Here is a 23,572-nt window from a genome sequence, read left to right on the forward strand (position 1 = left end):
CATAAATTTGTTTTGCATTGACAGTTTCATATTATTTGGACAGATGCCCCAGAGTGGACTGCTGGTCATACAGCATTTCCATTTTTAGTTTTTAAAGGTAAATCCAGATCACATTCCATTAATGGCTGTACCAGTTTACATTCCTACCACCAGTGTAACAGGGCTCCTCTTTCTTAGCATTCTCTCCAACACTTATTTTTGAGGGTCTTTTTAGTGTGTACTATTCTACATATATAAGATAGTATCTCATTCTTGTTTTAACCTGTGTCTCTCTTATTGAAAGTGATGATAAATCTTTTTTCATATACCTATCAGCCTTCTAGATAGACTTCTCATTAATTCTTGTAACTTCTGTATGAGCTATTAGTATCCTCCACATTTCACAATTAAGGAAACAAACCCAGAAAGGTTAATTTCTCCACAATTGTAAAGGAAGCAAAGTTTAAACCCAGGACTACCTGGCTCAAAAGAATTATTCCACTCCATTACTGTACTGCCTTCCATAGATAATAGGATGGTATAGCTAATTTCTTTCTCCAGCAAGGCATTAAGCACCACAGATACTCCTACACTCAATCTCTGAAGACTTAATTAGGCTCAGAAAATGCAAAACAGGCCCAGTTATTTTATAAGTTACAACTAATTAGCAGACTCAATTCTGAACTCTTCCCCCCAAGCAAACAAAAATGTTCAGACACTAGTTAAAACTATTTAAAAAGATTTTTCAAAAACAAACTTACAAACGAAATGTTTTATTCAGACAAAATGTTCTATTCAGACACTAGTTAAAACTATTTAAAAAGATTTTTCAAAACAAACTTACCAAAAAGGGTGTGGGGGACAATAATCCTGATTTGTGACAGTTGCAGTTCTTATTATTTAAAGGTCACATGCAAGGATTAGTGTATTACTTCATGGATCACAAAAACAAAGTACAATAGGATGAAATTTCTTTTAGGATGATCTAAATAGACTTGTAATAATATAACTAATAAAGGTACATCATGTTTACATACCTAAAGCTATCATGAAAGGAGGATATAGTAGGCAAAGATCCGTTCTGTAGGTATCATTCACTATCCTCCTATAAAAATGTAAATTAAATTATTACTAAAAGTAGAACTACCTCATATGATTGCACATTCCCCCCAAGAAAGGGCCAGATTTCCCATCTTTGTACACATTTATCTCTTATAACTATTGAAACACAAACATAAAGGTACAAAAATCAAGAGAAAAAAAGATGGATACATGAGTATGACAATACAAAAGTATATTTAATGAATAAAATTACAGTATTTTACATATATTTGAAAACTTAAAACCTCACAAATTAAACATTTTTTTCTAATTTTTCACAAATCAGAACATTAAGATAGGAAACCAGAAATTATGTAATATATAATGAATTAAAATGTATGTTGAATACCACCGAATAGTATTAAAGATAACTTGTCTTTAATGTTTATGTTGTCTGATTTTCATAAGAATCAAATGTTAATGGAAATATTCATCAAATAGATAACTGAAATACCCTTAAATTACTGGTATTAATTATACTAATATACTTATTAAAACTCAATAAGCAGGTATTTTGTTCAAAATAAAACACCTTGTACATGAGTTTAATTACTTTAAAAATGTAAAACTTCGTATTTAATGTTAACCTTCCTAGCAAACAACATGTCACACTATGAATAACTTCTGTTCTAATTACCATGCAAGGGGAAGCAACATGTCTTCTTGGCCCATGTCCTGCACATACTGGAGCAAAGGTCTATAAGGATGATACACTATCAAGCAACAATCCTAGAAACAGTTTAAAAAACGTGTATGTATAAAAACAGATTTATTACAACACAAAAACCTTATCCTTACCCAACTAATTTGTAATTGTATATTCCAAAAATGCTTTCTCTAACTCATGCTTGCTTCCCACTTATTCTCTTATGCAAGCAGAATGGCAGCCCTAAACTTTGCTATAATAGTGAAGGCAGTGCTCTCTCTGGAATATACCTTGGTAAATCGGTTGGCAGTCAGTCAGCATCCATCCCCTTAGAGACTCAAAGTGTCACATCTGCAACACACTGAAACCTCTTATTAGCCTATAAATCCATAATTCTCAACTGGAGGAGCAGAATTCTGCCAAAGACATAATCTATCTTTAAATAACACCACACACATACACAAATTGTGCAAATAATTTACAGTGGCTTAATGTCCTGTTTGGTCTGCTTATAATCTTTTTATTATAGCTTCTATAGAACAGAAAAATTTTCCTATCCTGAGTAGGATTTACATATTTTACAGGCTTCCAAGAGGATGTAGGTGATGATGCTAATAGAAATTATAATTTCACCATGATATATCACTTGGTTTTAAAATGCACCTCCCTATGCATAATTTTTTTAAAATAATGTCTAACTTCACTAAATTTGAAAATAAGCCTTACTCTCTCTCTCAATCACAGAAAACATATATAATATACTTACCATTAATTCTAAAAGATAGAATTCACATTCTAATATCTGTTTTAAAAAAGATTATAAATGTCAATATGAAACCAAATGAAATGAATCTACTTAGTCTAATGTAAGTTTATACAGATTATAATCACTAAAAAATTTTTAAATTAAAAAATAAACAGTAGCTTATATTAGAATGAACATATCAAATAAAAGTATCTTTTACTATTATACAATAAATGCAATCATAAAGCTTTTTAACCCTTAGAAGAAAGTCAGTCTCATAAGCATTCTTACTACTTTTTTTATTTAAAGTATCTTATATAAACTTTAGATTTCCCATATACTTTCCACGCAGCAAATAAAAAAATACAATTATCTCTAAATGTTAGTCTTCATTTTTTTACATTGTAATCAGTAATAACAAAGAATACTTAAAAGGAAACCAAAATATGCAATTTAAATATAATGAAGAACTCCCTTGCAAGGTCCAAAAAGAAGGGCATGCCTATCAAAATGTCAATAGAAATTAATCTTCTAAAATAATGTAAAATTTCAAACATGGTTTTCGTACTTTTCCATTATAGTAGTTCAACCCCAGTGCACATTAGTATCACCAGGGAGCTCTTAGAAAATACTAGTGTCTGGACCTTGAGCCTAAAAATTCTGATTTAGTTGGTCTACAGAGAATCAGACATTGGTATTTATTTAAAAGTTCTCAAAGTAATTCAATGGGTACTCAGGTTGATAGCCACTGCTATGAACTATTTTTTTTATTAATGGTAGAAGCAATTAAGCTTTAAAGTATTTTATATTTGAAACTGCCATTTCTAGAAGACTATTCAGTTTATTCTAATATCCAATGAAACTAGATTATGTACAACTTGGTTGAGTAGTTTTACTCTATACAAAATACTTACATGGTTCATCCTATAAGGAAATTCCTTTGGAAAGGCATATGAAAATCTAGTTTTTACTGTGAAAAACAAAAGAACAACTTAAACTGAGAAAATGAGACAGTGAATTAAACTAATTTCTTTAACACAGTATGGAATATTAGAGGCAAGGCTAAGTCATTTTTAGTAGGAGCTTTTGGAGATGCTTAGTCATTCAGATTTTCTTTGTTGTTTTCAGGAAAAGGAAAAGACTGAGAAGCAGGGAAGTACCAGGACCTCATTTATATTACATTCAGAATTTCAAGTACGTATTTAAAAAGGGTTCTGTGGGCCTCCCTGGTGGCACAAGGGGTTAAGCACCACACTATAAAGCAATCCCCAGCCTCTGCATCATGAGTTCCATCCCTGGCAAGCCAGAAAGCAACCCATGTGGCGGAAGCCAACCTCCCCTGTCTCGCCCGCTGTGCCCCTCAGCAGTGTATTTCAGTCAGTCTGCCTGTTCTGTTCCCCACTCTATCTCTAGTGAATCCTCTCACCCCTTGCATCTCTGGCCTGTACCCCAGCTCTTGTATGCATAAATTAATAAATCTTTAATAAATTAATGAAATAAAAAGCGTTCTGCTACTTAAAAAATATAGAAATTGGGGGGGAAAATCACTGGCCTTTATCATTTCTAAAATCTTTCTAATTCTAGAATGGCATTGCTCTATTTTCCAGTAATATCGCTTAAAAGGAACACAGGTTGTATATGTGTTCTCAAAATACATACACAAGTTTATGTGTATGTATATATTTGTAAATATATACAAATATTAGAAGGAGTACAACCAAAACAAAATTAAGTTGTTACCTCAGAGATGTAATGATTTTTACCAATCTGCACTTTCTAAACTTTTTATGAGGTTTTTCTTTATCAAATGATATATTTTAATAAAAGCATGACTGTATATGAAAAGTTATCTTGCACTTTTTTCATACCACATACAAACACATACATAGTTACTATTCTTCCAAGCCACTAAGAAAATACAAGTGAAAAAACTGTTAAATAACATCCTCCATTTCCTCAAAATGAGGAAATATATATATTTAAGTACTATTTGAGAAAACTGTTTCAAGTCATTATGATGCAATATTTCATTCAATCAAGTGTCTATTCACAGGTTCTAGATCTGTTCTGGAATTGTTTCCATTTGTATAAAGCCCAAGTGACCTCACAGAGATTAACAAAAATTTCATTTGTTCTATATATTTTATTTTCAAAAGTTTATTTTGTAAACTAATAAACCTAACAGTTAATTTAGACAAGTAACATCAGCTAAATCAGTTTACCATGTCATTGGGAAATTTGTAGTTAATCTCTCCTCCTCCTTGAGTAAATTTTAAAATGTATCTAACTAAGGTTTCTGAGCTTTACAAATACTTCTGATGTAAACAAGATGTAAAATATACAAATAAAGACTGATGAAATGGTTATGAATCAACAAGGTAAAATTATCTCAGTATACATATCTACATCTATAATGATATTATGACTTAGGATCTTAGATTTATCTATATTGTCAAATTTCCTCCTACTCCATGATACAACTGCTCTGCATTTTGATTTTCTTTTAATTCTTTTCTTGTGATTTGGAGGAAAATATGTCCCTCCTTTCTATTGTCACTCCTCCATTTGGGCATTTGCTTTCATCCACTCATTTGATAGTTCCTACTTTGTTTTCCACCTTTAACCATTCCTTCCCTCTAATAAATCTAATTTAAATTATAAATCTAATAAATCCATCATTACTAATAGGCTCACATTTTTCCCTTAAAAATCTCTACCAAATTATATTTGTAAGTAGATTTTATATTTTAGAATAGTTTTAAATGTACAGAAAAACTAAGAATACAAGGGAGTTCCTATATATTTCCTGTTGTACATGAAATGTTAATGTCCCTCCATATTTGTATTAACCCCTAACCTCCATGTAATGGTGTTTTGGAGGAAGAGACAGGGAGTTAATTTGGTTTAGATGAAGTCACAAGGTGTCCTTCCCCTCCCCATCTTCCATCCTGCCCAAGGTGGGATTAGGATTAGTGTCTTCATAAGAAGAAAGACTACAGATCTCTCTGTCACAGAAGAACACAAAGAAAAGGTGATGTTTGCAAACCAGGAAACGAATCATGGCTGATCAAGGAACTGATTAAGCAAGGAGTTTGATCTTGGACTTCCCAGTTACCAGTACTGTGAGAAATAAACATCTGTTGCTTAAGTCACCTAGTCTATGGTATTTTCTTACAGCAGCTTAAGCACACTAAGACACCCTCTCACCTAGTTTCACCAGTTAACATCTTATATTAGTAAGGTATATTTGTCATAATTAATGAACTAATACAGACACATTATCAACTAAAGTCCATAGTTTATTCAGCTCTCCTTTATTTTTATCTAATGTCCTTTTATGTTCCAGGCTCTCATCCGGGATATACTACATTACATTTACTTGTCATGTCTCCTTAGATTCCACTTGGCTGTGATATTTCCGGAGTACTAGTCAAGTATTTTGTAGGCTGACCCTCTACTGGAATTTGTCTGATGTTTATCTAATAATTAGAACTGGGGTTTTGGATTTTTGGAAGGAAGACCACAGAGGTAAAGTGTCATTTCATCATATTGTATCACATCAAAGGTACATACTATTAATGTAATTTATCATTGTTGATATTGGTAACAATCATCTGATTAAGGTAGTGTTTGTCAGTCTTCTCCACTATAAAGATATCCACTTCTGCTTTTTAAGGAAGTCAAAATGCACAGATACCACCTAAAGATTGGGAATTTATGCTTCCCTACTTGAGTAGCGTTAGATACATAAATTATTTGAACTACTCTGCACCGGAGATTTGTCTCTTGATTTATTTACCAATAATAACTTAATTATATCACTATGGACTGACAGATATTTATTTTATACTTTGAGTTATAACACAACTCTACCTTTAAAATTTTATTTCTCAAATTCTTCTAGCTTTGGCTTCTGTGAGTTCTTTCCGTTAAAGCCTTTGTCCCTTTGACACACCCCTATTAATGATGATTTTTGGTTTGAGTTTTTTTAGTACTTCCTTCCTTCCTGACAGTATAATAGGCTCCAGGTAGATCATGTATATTATATTTCTGCTCTAGCCCAAGCATCAGCCGTTTCTCTAAGGAAGTCTAATTCCTTTTATTGAAGCTGTTATAAACAAAGATTTGGGTATTAGGTGACTTCTTTGCTACTACAATGTCACTGCTTCTAGATCCTCTTAACTGATAAAACCTATACACACACACATACACACATAAATGCACATATTTTAAAATATTTACGTGCACTTAAGTTAAGGTAAACATGAGTTCATACTGATGTCTCCAATTAATTACCATATGTATCATTCTGGTCTCTTTTTCTTGTTTATCTTTAAATTCCCATTTCATAAGTGAGAAACCTGGCTCTCTACGTTTATCATCCATTTACTATACCCATTTAGTGGAAATTGTTCACTTCCACTATATATGTATAGCAACATTAGAGTTGCTAACTTGTACTCCCACAGTATTAAACATAATTCAAGGCCTCCCATGGTGGCTCAGGCAGTTGAGCGCCGCACTGTAAAGCTGTCCACAGCCTCTGCAATGCTGGTTCGATCCTGGCCGGCCAGCGAGGGTCCCACATGGCAGCGGCAGACCTCTCCTGTCGCACCCGCTGCTCTCCTCAGCAGTGTATTTCATCAGTCTGCCTGTTCTGTTCCCCGCTCTGTCCCCGGTTCTTATATAAAATAAATAAATAAATCTTAAAAAAAACAAAACATAATTCAACTAAAACTATGGTGCTTATGGGGCAGTTCCTTTTGCCTTTGGTCATAAAGAATACACTCATTTCCAAAGTAACCAAGGTCAGCACCCACCTTCCCTTCACTTGGGTTGTTTCATGTATTTAGATTCTCCTTTACTCAGCATCTACCCATTTTTTAATTCTCTGCAGTCTGACTTCTATTCATATCCCGACAGTGTCTAATGACACTACATTCTCTCTCAAAATTCACAAATCCAAAGATCTGTTTTTTCTCTTTAGTATACAAGACACGATGCAACTCTACCTCATTCTTAAAATTTACCAAGTACCAAATTTTATCACTGGCTTCATATTTCTAAGAGGATGTTCTAATGATACATTTCCACTTAGAATGTCCTAGATTAAACTTAATTCTTTTCAGAACACATTTATTCTCTTCTGGTATCACCTTCACCTCCCCAATGCCCAGGCATGAAACCTCCCAAATCATTTTTGACTTTTTTTTTTAAGATTTATTTATTTATTTATACAAGCACTGGGTACAGTCAGAAGCACGGGAGGGTGAGAGAATTCACCAGAGCCAGAGCAGGGAACGGAACAGGCATACCGACGAAATACACTGCTGAGGGGAGCAGAGGGCACAGCAGGAGAGGTCTGCGTGCCATGTGGTACCCTCACAGGTGGCAGGGGTCGCTGTGCCACCAGGAGAGGCCCCATTTTTGACTCTTTAAATCCTTTTTCAAAAATTCTGTTGTCATTCAAATCTAGCTTACTTGTTCTCCTTACTGGTTGCCAAAACATTATTTTAAGGCTTCAGAGTGCTCACCTGGATTACTCAACATATAAAGTTTACAATCTTGAGCCATTTTTCAGTATACAGTTCAGTAGTAGTATGTACATTCACACTGTTGTTCAACCATCACCACTGTCCGTATCTCCAGAAATCTTTTCAATCTTGCAAAACTAAAATTCCTTACTCATTAAACTTAACTTTCCATTTCCCCCTCCCTCCAGGTACCACATAAAGGTGGATCATGCAATATTTATGTTTGTGACTAGCTCATTTCACTTATTAGGTAAAATCACTGATTTCATTTATCAACTCAAGATTTACCCATGCTGTAGCATGGATAAAAACCTCAAAATCTGTCTACTTCGATCGACACGTTCGTCCAATTTATTTTACATAACTTTGCCATATTCTCCTTCCTAATTCACAATTCTGGTGTCACCCTCAAGTTGAAAAATAATGCTTTAAAGGGTACCACCAGTTAACAGAACTGCAGATTCTTCATTGAAGGCTCTCTATTTTCTGGCCTTAGCCAGGTAGAGCTTTACCCACTATTTCCTTACTCACCAATCATTACATACAACTCATTAGCTGCCCCTGTATTTGACTAAACTGCTCAATGTTCCTTGACTATCTTTCCCCAGGTTAATTGTATCATTATTCACCAAATTCTATTTAAACCTTTCTAGACTCATCTAGAAAGTAATCTTTTCCTTCTCAAAACATTCACTGTGTTCTCTCTTATGCCATTTATTTTCTTTTGTATTCACATATTTATATGTATGTCTTATATTTTCTTGACCTTAAACGCTTTGTATTTATCTTTGTATATACCATTACATTCAATATCATGTTTTCCAGGGATGATATTCTTCTTGATAGTTGTCACTAATGTTCACTTAATACTATGGACTAAATTGTGTCTCCACTCCCCATTCATATTCAAGCCCTAAGCCTCCATCTATCCTCCCAATCCCACCCAGTTTAGGGATAGGGCTTTTAAAGAGGTAATTCAAGTTAAATGAGGTCGTAAGTATGGGGCCTTAATTCTATAGGACTGGTGCCCCTATGAAAGGAAACAGGGGTACACACCCACAGAAAGAGTCATGTAAGGACACAGCAAGAAGGGCCTCCCTTGGTTGCGCAGGCGGTTGAGCGCTGTGCTATGAAGCTGTCCGCAGCCTCTGCAGCACCGGTTCAATCCCGGACGGCCAGCAAGGGTCCCTCATGGCGTGGCAGACCTCTCCTGTCTGCCTGCTGCTCCCCTCAGCATTGTATTTCTTCAGTCTGCCTGTTCTGTTCCCCACTCTGTCTCTGGTGAATCCTCTCACCCTCCCGTGCATCTGGCCTGTACCCAGGTTCTTGTATAAATAAATAAATAAATCTTAAAAAAAAAAAAAAAAGACACAGCAAGAAGATAGGGAGAAAGGCCCCAGGAGAAATTATATTGTTGACACTCTGATCTTGCACTAGTAATTCATTTGATGCTCATAAAAATCCTATGAATAGTTATTACTAATATTCCTATCTTGCAAATGAGTAAACAGACACAAAGAGGTTACAAAGAGAGGGTACATTTTGCTCAATTTCTCACATAGAAAGCACTGGAGCTTTAAAATACAAAACTAAGAAGCCTTATTATAATATGTAATAAAATTCATGAAATAAATAATCTACTATAATTTTCCTATTCATTAGTAACCAAACACTATTCTGAATATGCCTTTAAGCCTCTGCATGTGAAATAAACAAATCTTGGTAATAGGTATTTCACACTTTAAAAATCTATACCTTCTAAAAATATGAAAAATGGAGACTAACTTAAGAAAATAATACACTCATAATCTACTACTCAGAGACAAGGACTGCTAACATTGCTAGGATTTCCTTTCAGATGTTTTCAATTCTTTAATAATCCAACTGTCTAGTGGGCAATTCAGTACTTCATTGATATATTTGGTATATTAAATTCTATGGCAAAACTGATGACTATTCTTCTGTCCTTAAAAGAATAAGATATGACACAGAAGAGACTGAATAAGAGAGACTGAATAAGATTATAGTCTTTTCAGAAAGAGGAATGACCCAAAATATGAAAATAAGTCAGTCCTGCTCATAAACTTAAAAACAAAAGCTGCCTTCTGCCTCTTCTGTGTAAAATTACAGAATTAAAGATAAAAATCTGAATTAGGGCCTCCCTGGTGGTGCAAGGGGTAAAGCACCGTACTATGAAGCAACCCACAGCCTTTACAGTGCAAGTTCGACTCCTGGCCTGCCAGGGAGCAACCACATAGTGCAGCAGACCTCTCCTGACTCACCTGCTGCTCCTCTCAGCAATGTATTTCAGTCAGTCTGTCTGGTCTGTTCCCCACTCTGTCTCTGGTGAATCCTCTGACCCCCCACATCTCTGGCCTGTACCCCAGCTCTTGTATGCATAAATAAATATTTTTTAAAAATCTGAATTATCTTTTTAGGTGATGGCCTTTTGCCTAACATATAAAGATGAGGTATAGTATATTAATACTTTGTATACTTTATAATTATTACTTTAATTGTTATTTCCTTTAACGTCATGTGACTCCCAAATAGTTACACCCCCCCCTTTTTTTTTCTACTTTACCCTTACTATAAAATAAATAGCTGCTGAGATGATGATTTTGGATCAGTAGCTATTATCCGTTTTTCATATCAAAAGTAATGTTTTAGAGATAATATAAATGGCTTAAAGTCTGTATTTTAATTCTGGCCATAAAGGTTACCTCAAAAGATTTAATAAGCCAAACTAATCTTCCACAGGTTTCATAAACTGAAAAATATCTTATGAAGCTATTTTTAGAATTACATGTCTTATGAAGCTATTTTTAAAAAAATGTCTTATGAAGCTATTTTTAGAATTATATCCTAGGGTATACTTCTTTGCACTTACATACAGAAGTAGCAGCAGAAATCAATCTTGTATTTGAGACTACTCCAAATTCCTAGAGAAAGAAAAGTGGATGAGATCAGGGATATATTAACGCAATGAACCAAAGGGATTTTGAGGTCTGTTCAAATCAGTGTTTCCTATATTCTCCCCATGTTTATAGTCTATTCTTCTTCCACCTACTTGAAGTACAAAATACCTATATCTCTAAAGCCCATTTCCATACAATCTCCACACAAACAGACAAAACGATCTGGTCAAATAATGCTATGGCCAAATATGAAAGGGTATGTTCAAATTTCTTAAAAGTGAACATGTCCACTCATAAAGATTCCACTCAATAAATCACGCAGCAAAAGATACGTAACAAACAAGACAAATTAAAAATCCCAACTTCTCTACTAGAGTAACAATTTATAAAGATTTTGTCTTGGATTTTCATACCAGTTGTAAGATACATGAAATTAATGATTATTATTTGGAAAAACCACTACACAAAACAGGACTTTCATAAACACTTTCCTTTCCATCAAAATTGGTTCTGCCTCCTGAAACTACAACTTACAATTAGGAAAGCTTAAACCTCTAGATGGCTTGTCTCAATATTATTTGTAAAAAAGACGCCTTTCATTATTTTAAGTAATAGTTGGGAATGATGACATAAACAATCCTAAGTAATAGCTCGAACAAAACTTAACCAAATTAAATACTAAAATGAATGCAAACTTATTAAGTTAAAAGTATATTCAGGGGCCTCCCTGGTGGCGCCAGGAGTCTGCACTATCAAGTCTCAGCATTATCAAGCTATCACCAGCCACTGAACCATGAGTTCGATTCTGTCCAGGAAGCTAACCCACATGGTGCAGCAGACCTCTCCTGTCTCGCTTGCTGCTCCCCTCAGCAGTGTATTTCAGTAGATCTGCCTGTTTTGCTCCCCATTCTGTCTCTGGTGAATCCTCTCACTCCCTTCACCTCTGGCCTATATCCCAGTTCTTGGATGTATAAATAAAAATAAATTTTAAAAAGTTATATTCAATATTCAAGAATACAATTATTATTCTAAAGATATTTAAAAATGGAAGCAATAGAAAAGTTTCATAACACTAAAAGTTTCATAACACTGAATTATTATGAAAACCAGTTATATCTATTACTATTATCTGGATTTTAGCTGAGTTTTCTCATAACTAGTGAACAGGTAAAAAAGGTGAGAAGAGATTTGGTCTCAGCTGCAATTTCACCTCTGTCTTCACTTTCCCTCACCCAATTTCTCAACCCTCACTGCCCAAACAATCCTCGTAAGAATTTATAAACTTATAGCCACCCCAATCCTTGCCTTCCCGTCTTGCTTGCCCGGAGAGAAGGCAATAGGAACATTGGGAATAGAAGAGGAGGGATAGTCTGAGGTTAGAGTGGATAAGCACTTAAGAAATACTACTTATTGTCAAACAATAAATGTCTTAAAGGCAATAGAGAGCAAAGTATTTAAGAACATGGGATTAAGAGCAGACTCCCAGGGTTCAAATATTGACTTTGCCACCTACATTTCCATGATCTTATGCAAGTTTCTTAATCTCTGTGCCTCAGTTTCCTCATTTATAAAACAAGGATATGACTACTATATGTCCCATAGTTTGTTATGAGGATTAAGTCAGTTAAAATTGTAAAATGATTTAGAATAATACTAAGTACACAGTACGTGGTATATAAGTGCTTGATATATATAAAGATATGTATATATTTTTTAATTTTGTACAAATTTCAATATTTCGTATAAATTACCATCTGTTACTATTTTTACAAAGGTAATGAAAAACTAAGACAGATTACCCAAAGTATACTGACCATACTTTGATAAAAAACAGAAAATTATTACATACCTCTACTTTAGATGCTAAAAACACACATGTAGGAGCCATTAATACAGGATCTATACTTTTCAGAGAATACCTAAAATACGATAAAAACAAAGTTAAATGTCATCCATACAGAAAACTCTATTTAATATCATGATAACTCTATGGTAAACACACAATTCGTCAACATTAGTTTCAAACAGGTATCATATTCCCAAAATAAAGCAATTCTACCTGGCATAGAATCTCTTGAAATAGACCGTAGCAGTGGCAATAACTTGTTGTCTTAATTTAAGATGTTCACCTAATGCTTGGATAACTAAAAGAAAAATAATAAAGTTTTAAATGTATGTTCTGGTATAATCATTAATATTAACATTAAACAGTAAGTTCTATATGGTTAAATCATGACTATTCATTTTTGACAGAGAAAACCTATACATGATATAAAGTTCTACCTGGATCACAAGTGATCTAGTACTAAGCTTAAAAATATATAGACATGCATAAACAACAATAAAAAATAGAAATTGTTCCATAGCAAACATCAGTCTTGCCTTAAGAATTTTCTTCCAAGTATTTTCAATATTTTCATATTATCTTTAGAATACAAAAAGAAAATATTAGATAACCAAGAAACTCATTAAAACTACTGCATTATAAACTTTATCAAAAGTTGTTTTGAGTCCTCAAACAACAGGTAGGTTTGCATAAGAGGGAACAGAAAGATGATGTCACAAAGCTAAATTCCTTCCCATCCAAAGCAAACTTGTAAGAAAGAAGTGGCCAATAAAAAAGAACCATTTATTCTCAAAATATTTTGCTTTAGCCAACTTTAAACCAGGCTTAATAATGCACTATAAAGACTTAGGATATTAATGAACACTTTCAAACTGCCTTGAGTATCTGTGCCATGTTAGATTAACAATACTTTATTTAGATCACTTGAAAAGAAAAAAATGTAAGTTATAAAAAATAATGTATGAATTAAAACATGAAGTAAGGAGTCAAACAGCTTATCACAAATTACTATACAAAAACATTTCAATTCAGAGAAAACTAACTACCATTTTGACCAATTTTAAAAAACGCTTACCATTTGTAAAAAATATTTGTAATTTCCAATACTCTTCTTCTGAGAGAAACTTTAAGTCCTTTTGGCGTTCCTTCAGCAGATCTTGTTTATCCAAAATCCATTGCAAACTAGAAGAAACAAGACATGCTACAGAAAATTGACTAACAAAGTCACAGAAAACATCTGAAGACTGAACAGGCTATTTTTTTTTTTTTAATAGAGGCATGTTTTATTTATTTGTTTGTTTGTTTGTTTGTTTTGTTCATACATGCACTGGGTACAGTCAGAAGCGCGGGAGGGTGAGAGAATTCACCAGAGCCAGAGCGGAGAACAGAACAGGCAGACTGACGAAGTACACTGCTGAGGGGAGCAGCTGGTGGCAGGAGAGGTCTGCGCACCATGTGGGACCCTCCTCCGGTGGCCGGGGAGCAGCCGGGGATCGAACCTGCGCCGCAGACGATCGAACCTGCGCTGCAGAGGATCGAACTGGCGCCGCAGAGGCCGCGGGCAGCTTCGGAACCCAGCACTCAACCACTGCGCCACCGGGGAGGCCCTGAACAGGCTATTAACATGAGAAATACAATGTACAAGAAATAACTCTGAAAGACAGTATGGCTTATATTTCTTGACATTCTGGCAATGAGAATTGTCTCACCAATAAATGTATATAAGTCCTGGGGAAAAAATTCCGCTCTAATCTTTTCTCTCTTCATTCTCAGTCTCTCTCTCCCTGCCCCCTTTTTCCCCTCCTTTTTTCTCTCTCTCTCCACTCCACATCACTAGCTCTTACTATATTTCACTGATTCTAAGACTCTAGTATTAGGACACATCTTACCAGCCTCCCAGGTGGTGAAGGGGCTAAAGTCTCAGTGCTATCAAGCTAACCAAGCTATCACCAGCCACTGAGGCATGAGTTCGAACCAGGTCACAGACCTAAACCACATGGTACAGCAGACCTCTCCTGTCTCTCCCTGCTGCTGGCCTCAGCAGTGTATTTCACCAGATCTGCCTGTTCTGCTCCCCACTCTGTCTCTGGTGAATCCTCTCACTCCCCCACCTCAACCTCTGGCCTATACCCCAGTTCTTGTATGCATAAATAAATCTTAAATAAATAAATCTTTAAAAAAAAAGATGGATCTCATAATTTGCAATGCCTCAGTAGTATTTAATTGGCAGTACATTTATTTCTTTCTTAGAAATACATAAAATGGTGAAGTAATTTGCTGTAAACTGATGGTATCTAGGATTTGATAAATGAATTATCTTTTCTCAGTTGTTCATAAGTAATTTTCCTACTTCACAAATTCATGTTAAAGGTTGCTTCAGAATTGACTATTCATAGTGCCCTCTTTCTGGTTAGTTAAGACTACTATTTCCAAGCAGAGATAAGAAATTGTTTATGACCCAAAAAAACTATTATTCAACCTGCTTGTCAATCAGTGTGAATTAGAAGTCCTTTTGTGTCAATTCATTCACTACCTAGCATCCTTTTAAATTGTTGCACAGCATTACAGATGGATCATTATTTAATCTGTATTTTTTCACTATTAAACATAATAATTAAATGAATATCTTTGCACTTCAACCTCATACATTTAATAACAATTATAATTATAATATATTTAGAATAATTTCCTAGAAGTAATACTGATGTGTCAATTTAGCTGGTAACTGTGACACAAAGTTGGCATTCTATGAAAGTCACACCAATTTCAATTCTGATTTACAGAATACATATCCCAATGGATTACTATCAATCTAAACAGTTTAGCACTAGAAGGTATAGTATTTTACTGAGTTTTTTTTTTTTTTAAGTTTACTTCTGAGGTTAAATACTTTCCTTGCCTTTATTAGCCAATTATAGCTCTTCTTTTGTACTCTGTACTTCTAATATGACTATTTTTCTAATGAGATCTTATTTTTACAATTAAGATATTCTTCTAATCTAAAACTTCTATTATGGATAATAAATCATTTGTCAAGTACAAGGCAAACATTTAAGTTTAGTATGACTTCTCAAACTTTATTTGTAGATTCAGCATCCATTTATGATTAAAAACTCTTAATAAAATGGGGACAGAAGGAACATAGCTCAACATAGTAAAGCCCTTACTTATGTGCCACATTCACAGCTGCTAAGTAGCATCATACTCAATGGTGAGACGATAAAAGCTTTTCCTCGAAGATCAGTATATGACAAGAATGTCCACTCTCACTAATAGCTAGAGTAATTAGGCAAGAGAAAGATGTACAAGGAATCCAAATTGGAAAAGAAATAAAACTCCAACCACGTGCAGATGGTCTAACAATACACACTATAGAAACTATTAGAAACAATATATCATAAAACAAAGGGGAAGGTTATAAAACCAACACACAAAAGTCAATTGGTTTCCTATATTCAAATAGAAGAGAAAGAACTCAAGAAAACATTCTCATTTACAGCAGCATTAAGAAGTACTAAATACCTAAGAATAAGCCTAAGACAGGTGATAAAAGACCTATTCAATGAAAACTATAAGACACTGTTAAAAAAATAGAAGACACAAAGAAATAAAAGGGTAGTCCATGCTGATGCACTGGATGAATTAACATTGTTAAAAATGTTCATTTTATGTTCAACATCACTTGTAATCAGGGAAATGCAAATCAAAACTACAAGAGATACCATCTTACACCAGTGAGAATGGCACATATTTAAAAAACTAGCAACAACAAATGTTGGCGAGGTTGTGGAGAAAAAGGAATTTTTTTGTATTGTTGGTGGGAATGCAAACTGGTCCAACCACTATGGAGCGCTGTGTGGAGATTTCTTGACCTACTAAACATGAGCTTCCATATGATCCAGCAATTCCACTCCTAGGTATTTACCCAAAGGACACAGAAACATCAATTCCAAAGAGCACCTGCACCCCTATGTTTATAGCAGCACTGTTTACAATGGCTAAGCTTTGGAAACAACCCAAATGCCCAAAAATAGATGACTGGATCAAGAAGATGTGGTACATATACACAATGGAATATTACTCAGCATTCAAAAAAGATAAACACATGCAATTTGCAGCAACATGGATGGCGCTGGAAGGTATCATGCTCAGAGAAATAAGCCAGAAAGAAAAAGAAAAATACGAAAAAAAAAAAAAGAAAAGAAAAGAAAAAGAAAAATATGGATGGTCTCACTCATAGCAGGAATCTAGAAAACTTAAATAAGGGACCAGGAAAAAGAATAACTATAAGAAAGAAAATATCAAAATCAACAAACAACTATGAACCAGAGACACTCTATCGGGGGTAGGGGGTGGGGAGGGGAGGGATTGGGGTCAAAATAATGGGGTTGTAATTGTATGGGGAATATAAAAATAAAATTTAAATATAAATAAATAAATAAATAAAAATAAAATAAAATGTTCATTTTACCCAAAGTAATTTATAGATATAATATAGTCACTATCAAAGTTTCAATGGAATTCTTCAAAGAAACAAAGCAAATATTAGTGTAATTTATACAAACAAAAAAAGGCCCCAAATAGCCAGAGGAATTGTAACAGGGTGGTCCCAGGAAAGGGGGAGGTTCCCTGCCCCATCCAAGGGAGGGTGGAGCTGAGCAGGAAGAGGAGAAGCTGCAGAAAAGACTGAGGAAGGAAGCAGGATGGAGCCAGGAGACCTGGAGGAGGCGCATGGAGCCTAGAGACATGTGAAGAAACTGCGCTTGTCTTTTGGTCGTGGACTGGGTGACACAGATGTGGGTGAGACCCGTGGGGAGGTGACAATGGCAGCTTTTATCTTGATGTTGATTTTGCTCTTTTCCTTCTGGGCTTGTCCGGTTGTTTGTGACCCTTTTCTGTGGGTCCCCACTGGAAGATGCTTTAGACTTGTGGCAGGCTTTGGGGCCTTGCTCTGGGCCAGTCCCATTTGGATGGACTTTTACCCACGAGGGGACGGGTAACTTTGGGTGCTTTATTTAGAAACTAGACTCTTTGCCTTTCCTGTATTGTTTCCTAGTTTTATTAAAGTTCCTTCCCATTAAAGTCTCATGTTTTGTGTTGATGCGGCGGATGGCAGAACCCATTTAGAATAGGCAGGTTTGCTGGGGTTTGGGCTGCCCCTCTCCTTGTCCTATAGCAGATTCATCACAAAAAAAGAAGAGGAATGGAGTTACCGTGCTCCCAATTTCAAACTATACTACAAGGCAATAGTAGGTAAAACAGTGTGGTACTGGGGGAAAATAGACATACGGACTAATGGAATTGAATTGAAAGCCCAGAAAAAAAAAAAACTCCATGTTTATATGGACAGTTAATCTATGATAAAGGAGCCAAGAGTATACAATAAAGAAAACTTTCTTCAACAAATGGTGCTGGGAAAACTGGGCAGATGTATGCAGAAAAGAAATCTCTCACACCATACACTAAATGAACTCAAAATGGATACAAAAACCAAGACCCCTAAACACAGAAGAAAATCCGGGCAAAATACACCACAACATTGGCTTCCGTGATGTCTTTGGGGACTCTTTACCAATCGCAAGGAAAGCACAAGCAAAAATAAACAAATGGGATCACATCAATTTAAAAAACTTTTGTGCAGTGAAAAGAAACTTAGTTAAAACAAAAAGACTCCCAATGTAGAATGAAAGAAAATATTTGTACATCATACCTCTGACAAGGGACTAATATCCAAGATCTATAGAGAAATCATATATTCAACAAAAAGAAAACAATCCTATCAAAAAATGGACAGTTTTAAAATAGCTACTTCTCCAAAGAAGACATTTATATGGCCAACAGACACATGAAAAAATGTTCAACATCACTTATTACCAGGGAAACGCAAATCAAAACCACAATGAGACACCACACCTCACTCCTTTGAGAAAGGCATATACATGTGTACACACACACACACACACACACACACAGCCACAAACAACACATGCCAACACATGTTGGCAAGGGTGTGGAGAAAAAGGAACCCTATACACTGTTGGTGGGAATGTAACTGGTTCAGGTCCTATGGAAAACAGTAAAGAGGTTCCTCAAAATAATAAAATAGACATTTTTATCATATGTCCCTGTAATTCCACTCCTAGATATTTACCTGAAGAGTACAAAACCACTAATTCAAAGGCATATATGCACTACTATGTTCACTGTAGGACTATATATACTAGCAAAGATATGGAACAACGTAAGTGTCCAACAACAGATGAGTAGATTAGGAAGCTGTGGTTTATATGCAGAAAGAATACTACTCAGCTCTAAAAAAAAGATTAACTCTTGTCATTTGTGACTACATGGGATGGAACTGGTTAGGGGGATGGGTTATGCTAAGTCATAAGAAGAAAGACAAATACTGGATGATTTCACTCATGCAAAATGTAAAAGGGTGGAAAAGCACAAAACTAAACCATAACAAACCATAGAAATGTGGCTGCATAAGTGAGTGTACTAGAGGGGAAGGCAGGCAGGGTGGGAACAAAGCAGGGAGGCAACGAAAGGTCTAATGGTAAAGGACTGGGTGTGGGTGGGGGAGGTGTGTGCATCTGAAATGTGAGCCTACTCCACTAAATCATAGTGTAAACCAATGTTACCTCAATAAAGGAAAAAAAAATACCTTGTAAGTACAATTATGCAAAATTTCTAGTTAATTTAATCTTTATATGTCAATAATTCTATCTTTTTTACATCTCATTCTATCAATTGCAGTAAGTAACATTCAGAACAATGTTAAACAAGTATTTTTCTAATGTTTCACTATTAAGCATCTGTTGTTGATGCCTTGACTTGTTTTATCATGTGAAAAAAGAATCCTATTTGCAAGAGCTTTAATCAAGAATAGATGTTGAATTTTATTAGGTATCTTCTTTATATGAGCACTGTTTATGAGTAGATTTCCTAATATTGGCAATATTTCTATAATAAAATAACTCATGGGGCCTCCCTGGTGGTGTAAGGGATTAAGATGCAACCTAATGGGGCAGTCCGCACCACTGCAGACCATCCTCCGCCAGGGAGATAACCCACACGGCATAGCAGACCTCTCCTGACTTGCCTGCAGCACCCCTCAGCAGTGTATTTCAGTCGATCTGCCTGTTCTGTTCCCCACTCTGTCTCTGATGAATCCTCTCACTCCCCACACCTCTGGCCTGTACCCCAGTTCTTGTATGCATAAATAAATAATTAAAAAACAAATTAAATAACTCACTTTTTTTAACTTTTTAATGTAAAGTTGGGCTCTACTTGGTAATACTTTAGGATGTTTCCATTCAAAAGTTATTTTAGTGTTACATTTGCTATATTTTCAGAATTATCATGGATTCATAAAAAGAACTGAAAATTTTTCTTTCATTCTGTGTGAACTTGAGCAAATTCAATTGCAGATCTTGAAAGTGGGAGAATATTTACCAATGAAATAATGTGGACTTGGCGCTTTTAAAGAGGAGCTCTCCGGTAACTTTCTTATTTTGGCCTCTACCAAAAGGCAAAAAGGCTTTATGTATCATCATAAAGACAACACAAATATAAATATATTCCTGGGGTTTATTTACTTTATATTCCTGGGGTTTATTTACTTTTCTCCTTTCTCATTTTATATTTTTGTAGAATTCCTTTTTTTTCCTTGATTCAACTAGCATTTTAGTCTACTGATTTGGTTTTCCCTTTCAAAGAACAGCTCTTATAAGTTGAGTGTTCTCCCTTTTTAATACATTAATATCAATGTTACCTTTACTAAGTCTTTGCTTCCTCAGGTTTATGTCACTGCTTCCTTTTTAATATTCTTAAGTAGGATATTTGATTTGTTTAGATTTTTTCTCAGTCATTCAAGATGGTGATTTTCTTACAAATTTGGTTTTGGCTATATCCTAGAAGTGTGGATATATGTTGATCAAGGAAATGTTATTTCCTTGATATTATGTAACTGTATTTTCAGCTTCCTCTTTGATACAATAAGATGCCCAGAGTTGTTTTTGCTCTTTTTATTTTTGTTACCTAGTCATTAACCCATTCACTCAAACCAGCAAGACTTAGTGACCTTCTATATTTACTGCATTTTGGTCAAAGAATGTATTGTGTTTGATTTTCTGGGGAAAAAAAAGACTCTGTTTCAGAATTATCATTAATTCCATCTCCATTACCATTTTATGTTTAAAAAAATTAATTTCACAAATACTTTAGTTTTTCCTCACAGCACACAGAATAAAGAATAAATCAAGATGATATAAATCAACTGCATGACTTCAAGATTTACCATTATTTGTCCTACCAAGAAAAATTGCTATGCTGATTTCAGAAAAGTTAAAATGTGCACCCTAAAGCCATGAAATACAGCATATTTCGAGTCCATTTTTTCTCATCAAAATCACCCAAAACACTGCTTTCACAATCTTTTTATTTGTTTTTCCCAAAACTGGTTTTTCAGACTTGTTACCTTTTGCAGAATAAGAAACCTATATAATTCTCAAGGGATTTGAGTAAGGCAAAATGTCCCCTTCACCCAGGATTTTTTAATTGGCAGGTAGGGACATTTCCACAAAAAGCACATTTAATGGTATAATAAGTTTATATTTGAAAGATTAAAAAATAATTGCATTTATGAAACAGATCTTTTGATAACTTGTTCTCATTATGCCAACCATAAATACAAGCACCTTTTGGTAAGTGTTATTGCTTTCTTTTACTGTGGTATAATGAGAATGCTTATCAATGGGGGGGGAGGCAAGAATTTTTTAAGTTGAGAAATGGTTATGCCTTCTCACAATTAGTCACTAGCTACTTGTCAATTTTCTCAACTTCTTTCTTATCCACTAAACCTGAAGTTTCTGTATTTCAATTTGCTCAAGTAAATACTTCATTGAATGATATCTAAATGTGCAAAATAAAATATGGTTGGAAGTAAAGCTTCCCTAGCATTTCACTTCCACAAAATCACTTTATAGCAAGAGGAAAACCTGCTTTTCTGAAAATAGGTCTCCAAATCTATTCCTGGTTCCTTTTTTCTGGTGCAAAGGGCTAAGACAAATGTATAGGACTCCCTCATCTTTATAGAATCAAGATTTAAATCACATCTACTAATGCTCTTTTAGCACTAAAATTTACATTAAGGTACCTTCCTTATCAGGTTCTGTTCATCTTTCAATATAGTACAGTAGAAAACCTAGTCAAAGTACAATTAATCCCATCACTTACCTTCCCTTCACCAGTGCTTAAACAAATGCATTTGGGGGGAAATATTTCAATATTACTGTAGTTCTTTTATAGTCACTGATAAAAACAAAACTTACTCATAGCAAAGGTCAAAGAAATTGGCTAATACCTGAAAAAAAACACTTTAAAATGATAAGGTACAGACTAATGAAATGGACAAATTTTCAGATCAGATCACCGGTCCTACGCCTTACCGACATAAAACTCCATGTGGGCGTAAGGTAGTAACAGGAAGTATTTAGTAAGCAAAAACAAATCTGACTGCCCCCGGCCTCGGAATAATATATATTTTTTTAAAGATCTATGCATACAACAGCTGGGGTACAGGCCAGAGATGTGGGGGGGTGGTGTGTGTGTGAGAGGATCTACCAGAGACAATGTGGGGAGCAGAACAGGCAGATGCACTGAAATACACAGAGGGGAGAAGGTGGTGAGACAGGAGGGGTCTGCTGCGCCATGTGGGCAGCTCCCTGGCCGGGGATCGAACTTGCGCTGCAGTGGCTGCGGACAGCTTCACAGGTTGTGTCTTAACCCCTTGTGCCACCAGGGAGGCCCCAGGAATAATACTAAATCCACTCAAACAGACAAAAGATTGCAAGGCCGATCCACTCGAGCATAAGACCCCAGGCAAAATCGAGCCGCAGCTGTCCAGAAGACCCAGTCCCACAGTCCCGAACGGTGTCACACTTCCCATACCTGTGCCCATCCCACCCCATTCCCACACAGCCCCCCTTTTCCAGGCCTACTAACCCAAGAATCCAAAATTAAACTCTCTACTCTTCCTTCCTCAGAGACAACACCTCTCCCCGCCCTTCCCGCTCACAGATCTTTCCCACCGGGCCCGTGGGGTTGGGGGGGAGCAATCGCAGGGAAAAGCTCCTCCCGCCTTCGGTGGCCGCCGCCCCTCACTTGCGACCCCGCGGCGCCCTGGACAGCGGCCGAGATTCAGGCCACGGGGAGTCGCAGGCCCGTTCTCACCGCCCCTCTGGGGACAGCCCGGAGAGAGAAGACGAAATTGTACTTACTAATGGGAGCTCTGCCAAAAGTTCCCTGCCATGGAACACAACGTGCCCTGATAAAAAAGCACCAGCCGGTGGAGCGGCCCGCGGAGCGACCATAGACCCAGCCCGCCCGGTAACCGCGTTCCTCGATCTGATGTGCTCGGCTCCGCTCCGCGGCGGCGACGGTGAAAGGAAGAGGATAGCGCCCTATTCTCTTTGACGCCGGCCGGCAACACTGTACTGGGTAAACCGGTTCCTAAGGATAAAAGTTCCGGCCCGCCCCGCGGTAGCGGAGGAAGCCGGCTGGGAGGAGACTAGCCTGTGGGCGCAGCGAGATAGGAGACGGGAATAGATGCTCACGAAGGCTCGCGGCAGCCGAGAGAGTCTCGCGAGAGTGTCAAGCTGGTTCCGGTCTAGAGCCCGCGCAGTTAGTCGTCTGTGGGCAGTACCTATAATAGGGTAGGGGTTAAGGGTAGGGAGCGCCCCGTTTGGGGTTTGTTTTTCCGTAATGCAGACCTCTAAAGTCCAAAGAAACACTATAACG

General features: G+C 36.1%; 1 protein-coding gene across 2 annotated transcripts in view; it reads right to left on the reverse strand.

Moving 5' to 3' along the window:
* CCNC (cyclin C) overlaps positions 1–23,337 on the reverse strand; it is a 30,263-nt gene extending 6,926 nt beyond the window's left edge. Inside the window, exons 1-9 of one of the 2 annotated variants that reach the window (XM_037520151.2) lie at positions 23,053–23,337; positions 13,845–13,951; positions 12,983–13,067; positions 12,773–12,842; positions 10,896–10,947; positions 3,386–3,441; positions 2,493–2,528; positions 1,718–1,809; positions 1,017–1,084 (exon numbers count right to left, since the gene is read on the reverse strand). In XM_037520151.2, coding sequence (XP_037376048.1) covers positions 1,017–1,084; positions 1,718–1,809; positions 2,493–2,528; positions 3,386–3,441; positions 10,896–10,947; positions 12,773–12,842; positions 12,983–13,067; positions 13,845–13,951; positions 23,053–23,084 — 598 coding nt within the window. In that variant the 5' untranslated portion in view covers positions 23,085–23,337. The remainder of the gene's footprint in view (positions 1–1,016; positions 1,085–1,717; positions 1,810–2,492; positions 2,529–3,385; positions 3,442–10,895; positions 10,948–12,772; positions 12,843–12,982; positions 13,068–13,844; positions 13,952–23,052) is intronic. The other variant, XM_037520152.2, reaches the window with a different exon arrangement.
* Positions 23,338–23,572: the final 235 nt, after the last annotated feature.

Source organism: Talpa occidentalis, unplaced genomic scaffold (assembly GCF_014898055.3).
Source record: "Talpa occidentalis isolate TD23 unplaced genomic scaffold, MPIMG_talOcc4v2.1 talOcc4.2, whole genome shotgun sequence".
Taxonomy (NCBI): Eukaryota; Metazoa; Chordata; class Mammalia; order Eulipotyphla; family Talpidae; genus Talpa; species Talpa occidentalis.